At 55.3% G+C, this 17,750-nt stretch overlaps 2 protein-coding genes across 9 annotated transcripts; both read left to right on the top strand.

Moving 5' to 3' along the window:
• The first annotated feature begins 434 nt into the window (after positions 1 to 434).
• Positions 435 to 5,900, top strand: COMMD4 (COMM domain containing 4). Its single transcript, XM_045795162.2, has 8 exons — positions 435 to 489; positions 3,887 to 3,958; positions 4,184 to 4,249; positions 4,396 to 4,435; positions 4,719 to 4,838; positions 4,963 to 5,043; positions 5,365 to 5,541; positions 5,629 to 5,900. Exons 1-8 carry the CDS (start codon positions 487 to 489, stop codon positions 5,667 to 5,669), a joined length of 600 nt encoding a protein of 199 aa, XP_045651118.1. The 5' UTR covers positions 435 to 486; the 3' UTR covers positions 5,670 to 5,900.
• Positions 5,901 to 10,576: 4,676 nt separating this feature from the next.
• On the top strand, positions 10,577 to 17,304 carry NEIL1 (nei like DNA glycosylase 1). Of its 8 annotated transcripts, XM_045795156.2 has the most exons (10): positions 10,685 to 10,865; positions 11,851 to 12,306; positions 14,847 to 14,966; positions 15,053 to 15,116; positions 15,321 to 15,420; positions 15,776 to 15,903; positions 16,280 to 16,307; positions 16,483 to 16,544; positions 16,687 to 16,852; positions 17,015 to 17,304. In XM_045795156.2, the coding sequence occupies exons 2-10, from the start codon at positions 11,873 to 11,875 to the stop codon at positions 17,080 to 17,082; spliced, it is 1,170 nt and encodes a 389-aa protein (XP_045651112.1). In that variant the 5' UTR covers positions 10,685 to 10,865; positions 11,851 to 11,872; the 3' UTR covers positions 17,083 to 17,304. The 8 variants fall into 8 exon arrangements, with proteins under 8 accessions (XP_087712898.1, XP_087712897.1, XP_087712899.1 ...); XM_087856772.1 differs by lacking the exons at positions 10,685 to 10,865; positions 16,280 to 16,307 and adding an exon at positions 10,577 to 10,629; XM_087856771.1 differs by lacking the exons at positions 10,685 to 10,865; positions 16,280 to 16,307 and adding an exon at positions 10,593 to 10,649.
• The last annotated feature ends 446 nt before the right edge of the window (positions 17,305 to 17,750 follow it).

The following is a 17,750-nucleotide window of genomic DNA, read 5'->3' as shown; positions in this document are numbered from 1 at the left end:
TGGGGACGTGGGCTATACAGTTTATGAAAATTCATTTAAGCTTTATACTTACAATAGTACAATTTTCTCTACGTGTATCATAATTCAGTAACATTTTTAAAATTTTGGTTTTTGCCACAGCCCATAGCTATCTGGCGGGAAACAGGGAACGACCTGAACCCCCCTTCGCTAGGGAATCATTCCAAGTGCCAGAAAGGGCTCCCGGACTCCTGCACCCTTAAGCTGAACACATTCAATGGCTCCTACTCCCTCTTTTCTAGCTAAACCGTTCGGAGCGGGGGTGGCGCCGGTCACTTCCGGGAAGGGGTTCTGGGGAGACAGCAAGCTCATCTCTCTTCCCGGTAGGCTCCCAGCACCGCCATCGGCGATCGCTCCCGCCCCGCCCCGCCCCGCCCTGCCCGTGGAGGCCCCGCCCACACCACGTGACCGCCGCGTCAGCTGACCGGGCGCGCGGGGAGGAGAAAGGCCAGGCGGCTTCCTGGCGCGATGGTGAGAGCTGCGGGGTGACGGGAGGCGTGGCCCCGGGGCGGGCAGCGAGGCCCCTGATTCTCGCCTATGCCGCCGCGGGCGAGCGGGCGCCGGCGCGGGTGGTGGAGGCAGCCCCGGCCCGTCGGCAGACACCTGGGTGCGGTCGTGAGGGCCGAGCGTCTGCGGGCTTGGAGTCCCGGTGCTTCCTCGGCGGGAAGGAAGGGCCCGCACCCCTCAGGGCAGGAAGTGGAGCTTGCCCGGAGCGGGCGCGCTTCCAGGCCTTCCTCGACCCCGGACGACCTCCCGGAGGTGCCCTCTTCCCGGCCCTCCTGCGCGACCTGGAGGAGAACTTGCATAGAATTAGGCTCAGTCTTCCGTCCTGTTCGGAAGTCCTTTCATCCTTCCCAGAGCCAGAAAGGAGTAGACGTGGGATTGGAGCTTCTCAAGTCCTCCATCCATTCATTGCTTCAGCTGAGGGCCTGCTCTGCACCGTGCAGTGTGCCAGGCCCTGGGGCTTAAGCTGCAGGAGGCTTGAATTGGCAGTCATAGTTAAGACTGGAGGGGAAGGGACCTAACTGTGCCTCGTGTGTAGCTTTAGGAAGGCTTCCTGACGGTGACAGCCACCGGAGGGCGTGGGGGCAGGGAAGAAAACTGGCTGGCTGCAGTGCAGTTTGTGTGCCAGGGGTTAGGAGGCTTGGGGAGGGGCGCTCTATCTTCAGACAGAGAACAGCATGTTCAGAGGCTTCAGGTGAGAGAGCATGGCTCCCTAGCAATGGATGCATTTCACTATTGACGGGTGAAGCTGGAAGGGTATCAGCTGGAGGTTAGCGAAACATGAGGCTCAACAGGTAGCAAAGGGCAAATCCTGCTGGGTCTTGAGAGCACGGAAAGGAGTTTAGACTTTAAGAAGAGGCCCTGGGTAGCTAGGAAAATCCTTTTGGCTGACTTGTGGAGCGAGCACGAGGGGAGCAGAGAAGCCACGCCGGGGCGGCAGACCTCCGGGGGATGGTGGTGACCTGAGTTAGGGTGGAGAGAGTGGAGAAAGAAGTGGGGGAATGCACGAGGGGAAAGGGAGAGCCGGGTGTTTGGGCTTGGCTCCCAGGTGAGCTTGGCTCAGTGCGGTGGGAGGCACAGGAGGAGGCGCAGGTTTCAGTGCAAACAGCAAAAGTTAACGTTGATAGGTGGCGCTGTGTGGGGTTTCTGCGAGCCAGCAGGTGCAGCTGGCTAGAAGACAGTCTAGATTTAAGGGTCTGAGGCTCAGAAGAGAAACTACAGTGCAGTTATAAATTGGGGACCCATCAGCACAAAGACGATCATTGTAAGCCTAAAAACATGTAACATCTCAGCGATGTGAGTTGGGAAGAGACGACCTACGGCAAAACCTAGAGAAATGTCAGCATTTTAAGAAATTACACAAGGAACACACTGTAAAAAATGTAAATAATACAGAGAGGGTAGAAGACTTCTGTGGGTAGAAGTCCAGGGCCCGTGAACTTAGGAAAAATCTCCATCTTAATTTTCACTAATTTCAAACTGAATTTTAGGATTTCCTTCAATTATGAATGTTGGCAACCAACCCCAGTATTAACAGCACTTCTGACTTTGTCACCGATAGAAATTAGAGATATTTTCGTATCATATTATAGCTGGTGACATTGTTCACGTATTTATGCAGATCGTTTTTAAGTTATGGGTATTAGACTTGAAACATAACATCACCAATTTGTTTGACTATTTTGATAACTTAGTGTCCTTTGCAGTCCTGTGTATTTTATGCATTTAAAAACATGGTTTTAGAAAGGCCTATAGGCTTTACCAGATGCCAGATGAAGCTATGGCAGAAAAAGGTTAAAAACTCCTGGAATAGACAGAAGTGCAAGACTGTCCTTAATACCCCATAATCTCACCGGTTGTCCCAGGCCCCTGTCCCAGAGTAATGATGCAGGCAATGTGCGGATCACCATTTGGGGGTTGGGAGAAGGAGGGTGAGCCAGCAAATGAGACCAAGGCCAGGACAGGGAGAAATCCAGGAGAGTACGGGTTCATGTGGGAGGCTGCTGAGGAGTTGCGGAAGAGGAAGCAGATTTAGTGACTGTCATTTGTGACCATGGCTTGAGGACTTCATGGGAGACCCACATAGAAGCACCAGTGCTGTGGGGTCAGGTGAAAAAGAGCAAGAGGGTTGGTGGTTGAAGGGTCGTGGAGCAGGTCTGAAGTGGCTGAGACGGTGACTGGTAGCACCGAGGGCCCAGCAGAATCAGGAGAACGTGGGTGGGAGGTGTCCTCAGTTTGCGGAGTTTTGATCCCAGCATCTGTAAGCAGCCCACATGTGAGAGGTGTGGAAAGCTGGACACGTATCTTGCTGTGACAGAGAGCGTTGCTAGGCAGACAGGGCAAAGGACAGCTGATCCAGGGAATGGAGGATATTGAGAAGATGTGGCCGACAGGGTGGGTTTGCATTCTAACAGGAGACAGACCTCGAATAAATAATGAGTGTGACGTCTGCTGTGGAGATCAAGAAAGAAGGATAGGGGCTAGAGCGTGATAGAGAGGAGCTATTTTATTTTTTAACAGCTTTACTGAGATAAAATCAGTAATAACACACATATAAACGTACAGTTCAGTAAGTTCTGAAATGTGTATGTTCCCTCGATCAAGATAATGAACATACCCTCTGAAACTTCCTTATGCAAGGAGCTGTTTTAGAAAGTATGGTCAGGGCGCCTGGATGGCGTAGTTGGTAAGTGTCCGACTCTTGGTTTCAGCTGAGGTCGTGATCTTTAGGGTCCTGGGACCAAGCCCTGGGTCAGGCTCTGCGCTCAGTGCAGAGTCCGCTTGAGATTCTCTCTCCCTCTCCCTCTGCCCCTCCCGCTCCTGTTCTCGCGCTCTCTCTCGAATAAGTAAATCTTTAAAAAAAAGAAGAAGAAGAAGAAGAAAGAAAGCAGGTATGGTCAGAGAAGGCCCATTTGAGCAGAGACCAGAATGAAGTGAGAGAACAAGGTGTGCGGAGGGGTAGCAAGGACAAGGTGGGAGAGTGCCTGGTGTGACAGGAGTAGCAGGGAGGCCAGTGTGGCTGGAGCTGGGGAGGGGAAGGAGGAGGAAGTGAGAGGTCACTGACGTCATGACAAAGACATGGTTCTGTGCTGTACCCGCAGCATTTAGAGTGGGGTCCGCCACAGAGAAGTTTGCCACAATGTTTGCTGAGCCCATGAAGGCCTAGGATAGGCAACAGAGCAAGGTTTGGTGGCAGGTGGGACCATGAGAGGGTTCTCGAAACAGCCTGGTAATAGGAGAGAACAAGTGGCCAGAGGGCATCCATCTTGGACAGGGAGCAGGGATCCCTGAAGAGCAATAATACGGGAGATACCTGGCTACGCCTCAGCCCCCCATCCTGACCGCCTGCCTCACTCCTGTGCAGAGGTTCCGGTTCTGTGGTGATCTGGACTGTCCTGACTGGGTCCTGGCGGAGATCAGCACGCTGGCCAAGATTGTTGAGTGCACGGGGTCTGCTAGGGTGGGAGGAGGCAGGGATTGGGGTTGGGGGCTTTGGGGATGGAGGGTGGTGAGGTCACCCTGAGGTTGGGGCCTCAGTGCCCTCAGCGTGTCCTAGCCTGCTGTGTGACTCTGATCATGTGGCCAGCCCCCTCCGAGGCAGCCCCCCAGCATGGAGGGGTGGGGTGGGCCGGTTTGGCTCATGCAAGGCCTTCCCCTCCAGTCCTCCGTGAAGCTGAGGCTGCTGTGTAGCCAGGTGCTGAAGGAACTTCTGGGACAGGGGATTGATGTGAGTGCAGGGCCTGCCACCCCACTGTCCCATGACCCTGTGAGCCCTACTGCCCTGAAGGTGCACAGGACCCAGGGGGTGGGCGATCAGGCTGCTGCTGGGGTGCCAGGGGCCCGGCACCCCCTGAGGGCCTCCTCTCCCCACAGTACGAGAAGATCCTGAAGCTCACCGCTGATGCCAGGTTTGGTGAGTACCCCACTGAGTCCGCAGACCTCGGCCCCCTGGGTACTTAGCCTGGGGCTTAGCGCCGACGCCCTCCCAGCAGCCTGTCCTGCCACACTTGCCTCAGCAGGGGAGCAGCAGGGGAAGAACGGTGTTGCCAGTCCCGCCCTCTGCCGCTTCCGCTGAGGCAGTAGCAGTGCTCATGGCTCAAGGAGGCCTGGGTTCTGTGAGCTGAAGATAGTGGGGCAAGAAGAAGGTGGCTGAGGCCACAGCGACACCCCCTTACCCCACCCACGGGTCCCCCCAGAGTCGGGCGATGTCAAGGCCACGGTGGCAGTGCTTAGTTTCATCCTCTCCAGTGCGGCCAAGCATAGCGTGGATGGCGAGTCCTTGTCCAGTGAACTGCAGCAGCTGGGGCTCCCCAAAGGTAGGGTATGCAGGCAGGCAGGTGGGTAACCTGGGCAGCAGGCCAGGGCAAGTGCCTGAGACCCGCCCTGTGAGCAGTCTGAGCCCCGACCTGCTATGTCAAGGGACCTCCATTCTGTCCGCAGAGCACGCAGCCAGCCTGTGTCGCTGTTATGAGGAGAAGCAAAGCCCCCTGCAAGAGCACCTGCGGGCCTGCAGCCTGCGTGGTGAGTGTGGGAGGGGCCGGGATGGGGTTCGGGTTCCATTCCAGAAGGTGCATGCTGCATGGGAGGTGCTTGTCCTCAGAAAGGAGTCCCATTTCAAGCAGTCATGGAACCAGGACTCCTGCCTCCAGCCCAGGTTTCTTTCCTCTGAGATCTGCTGTGGATAATCTTGCTTCTGATTATTGCGCACCTTCCCTGGGTCAGAGGGATGAGAGGTTCTCAAAGGTCACACAGACTTGAAGGGTTGAGAGCCGTGCCAGGTGTGGGCTGAGGGCCGTGTGGCTTACCAGGCTGCGATCCTGAGAGCCCCACGCCATTTCACAGTGAATAGGCTGGCAGGTGTGGGCTGGCGGGTGGACTACACCCTGAACTCCAGCCTGCTTCGGTCCGTGGAAGAGCCCGTGGTGCACCTGAGGCTGGAGGTGGCAGCTGCCTCGGGTGCCCCAGTCCAGCCGGTGGCCATGTCCCTCTCAGCAGACAAGTTCCAGGTCCTCCTGGCAGGTGAGACTCAGCTGTAGCTGGAGGGGGAAGGAGCCCTCCCAGATCCCACCTGACTGCCACCCGCCTGCTCACCTCTTCTCTCTGCAGAACTGAAGCAGGCCCAGACCCTGATGAGCTCCCTGGGCTGAGGAGAAGGGTGCTTGGGGCCCGTGTTGAGTCGCTGCCCTCCGAACTCCTCTTCGTGGGTGGCCCCAGCTCCAGGACCCTGGAGGCCTGGCCTTCCAGATCTCTGGCTTGCTAGGTTCCCACTTGAGAATTCAGCATAAGGATTCTGAGGACTTTTCCAGCATTGCCTTCCCCCCTGAAAGGCACTTGTCAACAGTTTTCACGAGCAGGAAGAATAAAAGAAGTGTAAAGGAGTGTGTGTACAGGTTTCCTTTTGGGTTCAGATGAAAGGTTTTTGTCAGAGAAACCAAGTGACATACATCCCTGACCCATTATTCATTTTCTTTTTTCAGCTGCTGATTGAGGCAGGTCAGGGGTGAGGCAGAAGGAGGACCGAAATGAAACAGCTTGTCTGTAGATAGGAAAATCAGGCTTCTCGCTCCCAGTCCTATGATGTCCATGGCTTTGCCTCCTGTGGTGGCCTTGTCTGCAGGCTGGCAGCAGGCATGTGGCCCCAGTGCCAGATGCTCCAAGTAGAGAAAGGAGACAGCCCTGCTCTTCCTGCCAAAGATGGGGCTTTGGAGAGTAAGTAGGTTTTGATGAGGTCATGAGAGTGGGACCTTCATGAAGGGATTAGTGCCCTTATAAGAAGAGAAAGACAGTATCCACAAACGTGTACCAAGAAAAGGCCACATGAGAACAGCAAAGCAGGAGAAGGCCCTTACTAAGAACCAGATCTGCCAGCTCCTTGATCGTGGACTTCCCGGCCTCTGGAACTATGAGAAATAAACGTCTGTTGTTTAAGCCACCCAGCCGATGGTATTTTGTGACAGCACCCTGAGCTGACTAAGACAAGTGGCCTAGAACATCTTGGGGTGCAGGGAAGCTACCAAACAATAATGAGGGCTGTCAAGAGGAGCCAGCTTGTCCCACTGGCCAAGGATGCGATAATTGTAAGCATCAAAAAGTAAAGGACTGACTGTAGTCCTGACCTTTGCTTCTGGAAAAATGGAGCAGATTCACTTTCCCCTCTTCCTCCAAGTACAGTGGAAAACCTCGGACATTACATATGAAACAGAAGACTCTCAAAGGTGAGGAGAAGACAGACTCGCTGAGATCCTCAGGGACTGAAGAACAACAGAGCAGAGCAGTCCTTAGGGGTTCTTTTTGCTCCATGTGTCCTGGGCTGCGTGCTGGAGACTGGCACCTGAGAAACACCGGCACACAGCTCCAACAAAAGCACGCTCTCTTGAGCCAGGGGACCAGGAGAAGGGCCATCTGGCGACACAGGAGACTTACAGATGGTAACTGCTGTCCTCCAGTCACACCACAGAGAAACTGCAGCCCCTCTTCCACCCCCTTGGCACATATATAAATATAAATATATATATTTTTTTCTTTCTTTTTCTTTTTTTAGTGTGCGAGCAGGGGAGGGGGAGAGGGAGACAGAGAATCTTAAGCAGGCTCCATGCTCAGTGCAGAGTCCTGACATGGGGCTCGATCTCACGACCCTGAGATCATGACCTGGGTCGAAATGAAGACTCGGATGTTTAATCAATTGAGCCACCCAAGTGCTCTAAGAAGATTTACATAAGATCCAGAGTCTCAATACCCTAAAGGTCCAGATTAAAAAACAAAACAAGAAAAACCTGAGAGCTAAGAAATTCTCAACTTGAATGAGAAAACACAACAGATGCCAACACTAAGATAACTCTGACTTGGATAGGAGGATTTTAAAGTAGCCATCATAAAAATGCCTCAACTCTTAACAAAGAAACAGAAGCTACAAAGAACGAGATAGAAGTTTTAGAACTGAAATCTGCGATAAAAGTGAACTAGACTGAACAGAAGAAAGAACCCATAAATTTGAAGATAATCATAGAAATTACCGAATCTGAACAACAGAAAATAGATTGGAAAATAAATACAGAAAACAATAAAACACAGCCTTGGAGCCTGCAGGACTATAACGTCGTCAGAGTCTCAGAAGGTGAGGAGAAAGAGAGTGGAACAGGAAAAGCATGCCAAGAAATGATGGCTGCGATTTCCCCCATATGGCAAAAGACCTCAGCCTACGGAGTCAAGAAGCTGAATGAATCCCATACAGGTTAAACCCAAAGAAATCCAGGCCAAGGTACATCATACAACAAATGTCTGAAAACTAAAGAAAAAAGTCTTGAAAGCAGCAAGAGCGAAATGACACCTTCCTTTATGGGGGGGAAACAAATGAGTGGATTTCTTGTCAGAAACCATGGAGGCCAAAAGGAAGAAGCACATTTTTCAGGTCTGAAAGAAAAGTGTCAACTGCAAATTCTATATTCAGCGAAAATCACCTCAAGAGTAAAGAGGGAAATCAAGATATTCTCAGATGAAGGATAACTAATATAGTTTGTCACCAGCTGACCTAACCTAAAAGTAAAGAGGCGAAAGGAGGATCTCTGAACAGAAAGGAAATGATAAGACATCTTGCAACATCAGGAAGGAAGAACAATGGAAGATGTGACGTTATGGATACAGTTAGACTTTCCTTACGCATTTTTAAGTATGTAGAGGAAATACGTAAGGTTATTATAAACAGGAACGGGTGAAGGGGGTAAGGTTTCTACACTTAAGAGTGTGAACACCAGTGAGCTAAGTACGTGTGTATAATATCTAGAACGATTACTTCAGAGGCTGGGCAGCATGCTACAGTCAAAGCCAACACTGCCAAGGCAAACTGGAGTTCCGAAAATTCAGGGAGCCCACAAGAGGGCAAGAAGAAGGCAAAAGAGAAGTGGAATAAACAAAAATAAAGTTGCAGACAAAAAGTCACAGGAAATTCTAAGTCTCCTCAAACGTTTCACGTTAGCTCGGTTTCCCAGGCTGCATCCCTCCTGCGGGGTCCCACAACCCCCAGGCGCGCTCATGGCTGCTGGAATACGGCAGTGTAATTTTGTGTTTACTGTTTGCCTCTTTTACACTTCTGAATTTCTTAGGAATGGAATTGTGTTCCTGTGTGTGTGTAGTCCCGGTGCCTGATGAGTACCCCTTCAGTAAATGGGGGAGAAGATAAAGACGCCAATGGATTTACTGGTGTTGAATGTTAAAAACAAACCATGAATCCGTAATAGAAAAGAGTCTATAAAGACAAAGTCCCTCCCCCCGCCAAAAAAAACCCCCCAGTGAGTCCTAATTTGCACCATTGGATGTTACTGTACCAAATTCTTAGTCTGAGAATTCATCATTAAAGGGAAGGAATTCAGAATTTATCCTGTCTTTTTAACATTTCCGGACAACCAAGAATTCCAGCTAGGGTGCCAGGAATGAGAGAAAACCACCATTTTGTAATTCCCAATTAAATACTTGGTTGAGGCAAGGAACTTCGAGGATGACAGAGGCAGTAGGTGAAAAGTTTATGTGATGTGGAACGATATTTGCGTGGTGCCAACGAATCCCCTCACACAAACAGTCCCGCGTCCCTCAGCTGGTAACTGGATAAATGCGGTGGCTCGGCTGCATGGGGGACTACTACTCAGCAAAAGAAAACCGCTAATAAGCATAACAACGTGGGTGGATCTCAATGCAATATTCTTAGAAGCCAGGCTGAGAAGGCTGCGCACTGGAGATTCCATTCATGTGGTATTCTGGAGAAGGCCGAAAGGATAGGGACAGAAAGCAGATCAGCGGTTGCCAGCAGGTGGGGTGGAAGTGGTGACTATGGGGTGCGTAGGCGGATTGCGGGGTGGGGGTGGGGAGGTGATGGGAATTATTATCTTCTGATTGTGGCCATAGTTATGTGAGTATATATTTGTCAAAACTCACACTCTACAAATGGCGAATTTTACTGTATATAAATTATACCTTAATTTAAACAAAACAGAAAGAGACCAACCAACAAAGAAATCACCCCATCGATTACTTAGTGGTCACAAGGTGACACAGACAAATCCAGAATGCGATGGGGCATCTCAAAATTAACAACTGGCTTGGACTCCAGAAAGGTCAGTATTACAAAGACCAAAAAAAGGGGGGGGGGATGGGTTGAGTGGGAGATGGAGAGGGTGGTTCCATCTAAATCAAAAATGGTTAAAGAGACCTATAACCCTTGATTGGACTCCACTTTGAACAGACCAGCTATAAAAGACATCTGGGGACAATTAGGGAAATCTGTGGACTAGGTATTACATGGTATTAATTTTATTAGGTATGATAAAGGTGGCTTTGTAGGATATTGCTTTTTAGAGATGCATATCGAAGTATCAGGGATGAAATGCCATAGTTTGCCTAGTTTACTTCAGAATACTTCCGCTCAAACAAGCGAGGAGGAAGCAGAAGTACTACGAAGGGGCAGGTGCAGGCTATGGGTCAGGCACCTGTGCCCACTACACTCAAGATGGAATGCAAGCTCCTTACAGAGGCCTCATTAGACCAGGCCTGACCGTCTGAAGTGGGTTCTGCTTCTCCGCCTGTTTTTTGGTGCTTGGCTGCCCTTGCCACCCGGCAGGTGGTGATGGTGCTTCTGTTTATGTGTTCCGTCTGACTGTGCCTGGATTCTTAGGGGCCACCATCGGGTCCCCAGGGCCTGCGTTTATCACGCACCTGCGCGCCCGGCGCACAGCTGCAGGCGCCTCGGCCTCGGGACCTTGCTGCTGTTTCCTGCTGCGAGTGCCGACCCTGTCCGGGGCTAGCCGGGGGACTTCCCCTCCCAGCCACGCAGACAGCTGCAACCCGGGACCTCAGACCTAGCCCAGAGCCCGCCGGCGCCGAGCAGCGGGAAGCCAGGTTCCTCCGCCACCTCCCGGCCAGGTGACTGCCCCAAAGCCTTTCCCACACCCGGGGCCCCCAGCCTACCCCGGCCAACCTCTGCCTCCTGCCGGAGAAACTACACTTCCCGGCAGGCGCCGGAGCGGCGACCTCAGCTCCCAGCGTGCTCTTAGGCGCGGCCCGGCCCCCGCGTTAACCCCTCAGTGGCTGCAGGCTGGCGGGGAGCTGCGCGGGGAGCAGGTTATCCGGGATCGGCGGTGGTGCGGAGCTGAGGAGGGGATGGGGTTCGGGGACCTCGGGGAGGCAGGGACCTGGGGTTAGCCAAAGACGGGCAGTAGCGGGGCGGGGTGCTGAAGGGGGGGCGAGCACTGGGGTGCCCGCCCTGCGGAAGTTAGGAATCTGGACTTTCACCTTTTCCCGAAAGAGGAACCCTTTTGGGTGCCAGACCCTGGACGACGCTGAGGAGGGGGACAGGGGTAAGGGAGTCTCCCCTCCCTGGCTGAATGCCCCCCCCCCAAAACCTAGCCTTGGTCTGGGTAGGTCCCGGGAAAAGGAGAGTGGAAACTCCCCTCCCCTGGTCAGGTGTGGTGGGTGGGGATGGAGTTTGCTTCCCACTCCGGGCGCTGGTGTGGACGAGTTTCCTATGCACCCCTGGACCTTGGCCTGGAGCTCCGGAGCCCTTCCTGTCACCCCGTCTCCCTCCCTCAGAGTCGTGGGCACCCGGTTCCAGCGCAGATGCTCCTGGAGACACCTGCCTTCCCTCGTCCTTGTCCTCGCTCTGGTCCTGGGCAGTGGGTGGTGGCAGGCTGGCCCTTGCTGGTGGCAGAGTCTCCCAGTTGTCATTCCCCAGGCGGGGTCAGGTTCAGTCCCTCAGTTGTTGCGGACCAGGTGCAGGCGGGGTCCTAAGAAGTGGAGTCATGAGCAAGCAGAGCTTGCGCTCTGGGGTGGGAGTGGAGGTAGGGGCAGACAACAAACAAGATAATTCCAGATTGGGGGGTGCCGTGAAGAAAAGAAAACTCGTGGTGTTTGGGGGGGTGGTGATGCTGCCTCGGAGAGGGTGGTCAGGGAGGGCCTCTCAAGTGTCCCAGACTGAAGGGACATCAGGGGCAAAGACATGGGGATGGGGAGACTGTGCTTGGAGCCAGTGAGTGAGGGGAATTGTGGGAGGAAATGAGAGGACAGTGTGGGCCCAGGAAGGATCTGGATTTTATTCTAAAAGCAGTGGGGGCAGCCCCGTGGAAGGCGTCAAATACGGCAGAGTCTCGCTTCCCCAGCCTGAGCTCCATAGCGCTGTCGGCTTTCTCCGCACTTTCAAGGGGGATCAGGACACTTGCGAGGCCAGTTGACTTGGCTGGGAGTGGCCCCCTCTGACCCTCGGAGTTCTCCTTTATAAAATGGGGTGATAATTTCTACCTCCCCAGGTGACACTTGGCCCAACCCGCTGTCCTCCCCTCCCCACAGGGCCCAGCCCCCCTCCCACAGCATGCCGGAGGGCCCCGAGCTGCATCTGGCCAGCCGCTTCGTGAACGAGGCGTGCAGGGGGCTGGTGTTCGGCGGGTGTGTGGAGAAGTCACCCATCAGCCGCAACCCTGAGGTGCCCTTTGAGAGCAGTGCGTACTGCATCTCATCCTCGGCCCGTGGCAAGGAGCTGCGCCTGACCCTGAGCCCGCTGCCCGGGGCCCAGCCCCCACGGGGGCCCCTGGCCCTGGTCTTCCGATTCGGCATGTCCGGCTCCTTCCAGCTGGCGGCCCAGGACGCGCTGCCGGCCCACGCCCACCTGCGCTTTTACACGGCTCCCCCCGGCCCCCGACTCGCCCTCTGCTTCGTGGACATCCGCCGCTTCGGCCGCTGGGACCTGGGGGGCGAGTGGCAGCCCGGCCGCGGGCCTTGCGTCTTGCTGGAATATGAGCGGTTCAGGTAGGCCCAGCGCCAGGCATGACGACACAGTCTGGGGCTCCGGGCCGGCTCTGTGAGTGCCTCGCTGGCCAGGGAGGGGCAGCTCTCCTCCCCTCTGACCCGCAGTCCCTTCGCGTGTCGACCAAGACAGTGTCCTTTCCCAGGGACAGCTCCCTGAGCTAATGGATGTGGAACCCCAAAACTCATGGGGTTGGGCAAGAGGAGGATGGGCAGGCCTGCCCTGAGGACACATGGCCGGTTCGTGTCAGAGCTGGGGATCAGCATCCCGCTCTGCTTGGCTAAGAAGAAAGGTGAAGGGGCTTTAACAACCCGGTAAGAAGGGCGGCTGAACAGGAAGGAATTGCCTCAAGGCGGTGGGCAGGGGACTGCCTCATGACACGGTTTCTTTTTTTTTTTTTTTAAGATTTTATTTTTATTTTTTTGAAGAGTTAGAGACAGCCAGCGAGAGAGGGAACACAAGCAGGGGGAGTGGAAGAGGAAGAAGCAGGCTCCTAGCGGAGGAGCCTGATGTGGGGCTCGATCCCATAATGCCAGGATCACGCCCTGAGCCGAAGGCAGACGCTTAACGACTGCGCTACTCAGGCGCCCCCATGACACGGTTTCTGAACTGGGTTTGTGGTCTCCCACATTCTCCCTGCCCACTGGTCTGTGACAGTCCCATGGTTTCCTCGGCCGGAGGGGTCACCGCCCCACCTGGGAGGTGATGCATGTCACAGAGGATGGCACGGTGCCAGCCACTTCCCTTCCTCTAAAGGTGAAACGTGTATGGGTTTCGATTTTGTGCCAAGCCCTCTTCCCAGTGCAGGGGGTACCGCAGTGAGCAAGACGGGTGTGGTCCGTCTCCCACAGAGCTGAAGTTCAGATAGGGCAGGGGAGCAAGGACACAAAGTAGATGAGGTCAGATAGACACGTGCCTGAAGACAAATCCAAGAAGTAGATAATGACTCTTGGCCAGGGGCTTGGGGGGGGGGCATTAGGAAAAGCCCACTCTAGGGGACATTTGAGGCAAGGCCTGCCTGATAAGAAGGAGCCAGCCTTTGCAAAGCCCCCGAGGAAAAGCACCCTTTACGAGAATCACAGACTCCAGGCCTGCAGCGGTCTTGGCCGTCCTCCCTTCCTTGGGGCTGGCCTGCTTTCCGTTGCCCCTTAGACTTCGTTGCCCGTCGGGGTGGGTCAGGGCGTCTTGAGCTCCTGGCCTTCCCAGGCACGATCCTGAGTGCACCCCAGGGACATGTCTGTCCTGGTTCTGGATTCTTCGCATCTTAGCTTTCCTGGGAAGTCACGGCACAAGGTAACCCTCTGCCAGCTGGCCCTGAAGTTTCTCTCACATGAGATTTCGGCTGTTCTCTTGGTCTCACAGCTGGGGAGCCTGCAGGGGTCTGCTCCCCTTAGTGCTCTGACCACCTAGGCCAACGTTCCACACTTACCTTTACCCCAAACTCTGTCTTCTGGCCCCTACTTCATATGCTTCTGCTGCCCATTACTGAGTCAGTCTCGCCAGGATCCTTTCCCACAAAGAAACAGGGTACATTTCCTCTTTGTGGGGGTGAGGAGGGATCCAGGACTCCCGGAGATGGGGTGGGGGCTGCTGGGACACTCGCTAGCCAGAACTTGTCACCACACACCTGCTACACAGAGCCAGTACCAGCTGCCTTGAAGATCTTCAGGGTCTTGAGAACAGTTGACCCCACCAGTGTCAGATCTTCGTATCTCGCCGATCAGAAGTTCCAGACGGGGAGCTCAACACTGCAGGCACACCTGAGCTCCTGGGGTCACCCTGTGCTCCAAAAAGTCTTGAAGTCTTAAATCAGGGTCTTTGGTGATATACACACAACATCTACAGACTTGTGTGTTTCCTTGAACACATTGCTTTTTTTTTTTTTATGACTTTATTTATTTGAGAGAGAGTGAGTGAGCACAAGCAGTGGGAGCAGCAGAGGGAGAGGGAGAAGCAGGCTCCCCGCTGAGCAGGGAGTGTCAGAGACCACGCGGGGCTCGATCCCAGGACCCCAGGATCGTGACCTGAGCTGAAAGCAGATGCTTAACCAACTAAGCCATCCAGGGGTCCCAAACACATTGCTTTTGATTGGTATTTTTCACCTTTCATAATGAATTCAAATCTCATATTGGTGTTCCCAATTAACAGGAAAATGGAGGGGCGCCTGGGTGGCTCAGATGGTTGCGCGGCTGTGTTTGGCTCAGGTCCTGATCTCCCAGTCCTGGGATCGAGCCTCATGCAGGCTTCCAGCTCAGCAGGGAGTCTGCTTCTTCCTCTTCCTCTTCTTTCTCTGTCTCTCTCAAATGAATAAACAAAATCCTTAAAAAAAAAAAAAAAAAAAGGAAAATGGTGGTTCCCGCTGCCAAAATAGCACTGAGGCTGGGAAGCAGGGAACAGGGACTCCCACGGTCCCTCCCCTTGTACCCAGGCACAGGTACCCCCGGCCCCTCTCCCCTATCCTGCAGCAAGGCCTCAGGGATAGGGCAGAGAAGGGGGTCTCCTGTGCCAGGGCCCTCCCACCCCAATGTCAGTGTTCCCCCAGGGAGAACGTGTTACGAAACCTAGCGGACAAGGTCTTTGACCAGCCCATCTGCGAGGCCCTCTTGGACCAGAGGTTCTTCAATGGCATTGGCAACTATCTCCGGGCAGAGATCCTATACCGGTCAGCAGGCGGGCATGAGGACTAGGGAGGGCTGGGTGCACCCACGTTCTCCACTGCTAAGCACGGCTCTCTCCACCCTGCCGCAGGCTGAGGATACCCCCCTTCGAGAAGGCCCGCAAGGTTCTGGAGGCGCTGCAGCAGCGCCGGCCGGTGAGGGTGCAGGGAGGGATGCAGCAGACCCATCGGAGCGGGCCAGCAGTGACGCGTCTCCAGCTTTGGGCCCGTTTCCCTTTCTCTGCAGGGTCGGGGGTGGGGGGCAGATGGATTGTCTCTTGAGTCCTGCCAAGCTCTTGGAGTTCTCCTCCCCGGGGCTCAGCTGCCTTCACAGTGGCCTTGCCTCTGCCCCTTCTCCAGAGCCCAGAGCTGACCCTGAGCCAGAAGATCAGGGCTAAGCTGCGGAACCCAGACCTGCTGGAGCTGTGTCACTCTGTGCCCAAGGAAGTGGTCCAGCTCGGTGAGGCCCCTGCTTCAGCACCCTGTGCAAACCCACGGCTGCTCCCGCCCCACCTGGGGTAATCTAGTTGTTATACATGGACCAAGCCTCCTCACTTGGGAGGTGTCTATGTCCTCTGAGCAGCTCAGGAGACAGGCAGGACAAGGATTAATCACCCTACCCCAGGATGGGAAAGCCATAGCCCAGAGTGGGGAAGCCACCAGCCTGAGGGCGCACAGCTGGAGGAGGGAGAGCCTCAGCCCCCTGACTCAGTCCATCAGCTATGTAGCTGAGGTCTGGGCCAGGTCGACCAGGCTCCCCCTCCTCTCAGCCTGAGTCCACCCTCCGACTTCCACCTCGTTCCTCTGTCCCACAGGGGGCAAAGGTTACGGGCCTGAGAGCGGGGAGGAGGACTTTGCTGCCTTTCGAGCGTGGCTGCGGTGCTATGGCATGCCGGGCATGAGCTCCCTGCGGGACCGGCGGGGCCGGACCATCTGGTTTCAGGTTTGGGCCCTAATCTCACATAGGCAAATGGAGATCCCAAGGAAGCTAGTGGGGTGGACAGACCGCCTGGGGTCACAGCAGGGCAGGAGCTGGGGCCTCCCAGGACCTGCCGATGCCCCCAAGGGTCACACCGTTCCTGCTGGTCTAAGCCTTCCCCACGCTTTACCCCTCCTCTCCTCAGCTCCAGGGCCCCAGCCAGTAGAGCAGCCCAAGACAGGGTGGCCTTGTTGACGTGGGGGGGACGGGGTGGTCAGAGGGGCTTCTTAGGGGAGAAGCTCCATCGATATGGAAGGACAGTTGTGAACTCTGCCTCTCCAAGGAAAACTACCCCTGCCCTAGCCAGGTTGATTCTTGAATTCTCCTCATTCCATTTTAGGGGGATCCTGGCCCCCTGGCCCCCAAAGGTAAGCTACTCTTAATAAGCTCGGAGGGCAGGAAGGACTAGTTGCTTGCCAGAGCTTCATCACCCTTCTCCATCCCAGTCCCCACTCCACCCCCGGGAGTCATCCCAGAGCGGGAGTCTGCAGAAAGGGGGCTGAGGGCACAGGACCCTCCCACCCCAGTGTCAGTGTCCTGCAGGGGGCAAGTCCCACAAGAAGAAATCCAAGGGAGCACGGCAGGGGCCTGAGCACAGGATGGAGGTATGGCTCCTCCCTGCATTCTCCCCTGCCCGGGCCACACCGCCCAGGTGCCCTCCTTGACAATGGGGGGGGGGCAACGGTGGGTCCTCACCAACCCCTGAACTCACGGAGCCCCTTGGGGACCTATATCACCTCTGCTCAGGACCCTCTGCTTCCAAGCACGGCCCCTTCCAGGACACGTGGGGCACGGAGAGGCCCTCCAGAGCAAAGTAAAGCCCAGCAGCCTGAGGGGACCAGCCTCCAACAGGACCCAGAGGTCCCCCCAGTCCCCAAGAAGGGAAAAAGGAGGCGGCGACCAGCAACCTCAGGTGGGCCTTGCTCAGCGTGCTGCTCTGGGGAGAGAAGGCTCTGCAGGAGAGGAAGGGGTGGTAGCGCGGGTAGGAGGACTGCGGACAGAGGTTGTGGGGGAGGCCGTAGGCGCAGTCCTCAGCCTGGGGTCTGAGCTGTCACCTCACCTGTCCTCCTCCCAGGCCACCGCAGACCCCGAAGGATCAAGGCTGATCTCCCCTTGGAGAATGAGGGGATGGCAGCCTCTTAGCGGGAGGGCCTCCTTGTTCATGTCCACCCTCTTCCTCTGCCATGCCCTGGGTCCCGGGGCCTGGGCGGCTCACTGGAAGCAGCTTGGAGCTGCTGGGGGCTGGGTACCCCTGGCTCTGTGGCTGTTCCTTGCACAGCTGTGTTTTTAATTGTACCCCACCTTCCCCATTTTTTAAGCCCGCGTGAAAAATGCTGTCATTTTTAATAAACTAATACACTTGAATTTCTTGGCACTTCTTGGGCTGGCTGCAGGTCTGGGAAGGCCAAGTGGGGAGGCATGCTGCCTGACCTTGGAGATAGGAGAGCCCCCGGGGCAAGGCCTACCGAACCCCATCCCAGTCCACCAGGCCCTGGCTCTCAGAGGACAGCCTGCCTCTGCAGGTGCAGCCTCCCAGAGGTGGTGTAGGGACCCTGATCCCAGGCAGCCTGGGCCCCACGGCCCCTTCCGTCCAGAATTCCCAGCACTGCCACCTGCCAGTGCTCCTCTCCCGGTGGGTGGCCAGCGGGAATCCACCCTCTTGGCTTCCTCCCCACGGGAGGAGCTTCTTATCCCTGGGTCTCTTAGCCAGCTTGTGGTCACTGATATCCCAAATCTCAGGGGGCCTGCAACCCAGACCCTGCACACACAGAGAAGCTCGGGTCTTGCCCCTGCCCCCAAATGCCTGAGGA

Source organism: Ursus americanus, chromosome 28 (assembly GCF_024610735.1).
Source record: "Ursus americanus isolate L20-20 chromosome 28, mUrsAme1.1.p, whole genome shotgun sequence".
Lineage (NCBI taxonomy): Eukaryota > Metazoa > Chordata > Mammalia > Carnivora > Ursidae > Ursus > Ursus americanus.
This window is presented reverse-complemented; position numbering and strand designations above follow the sequence as displayed.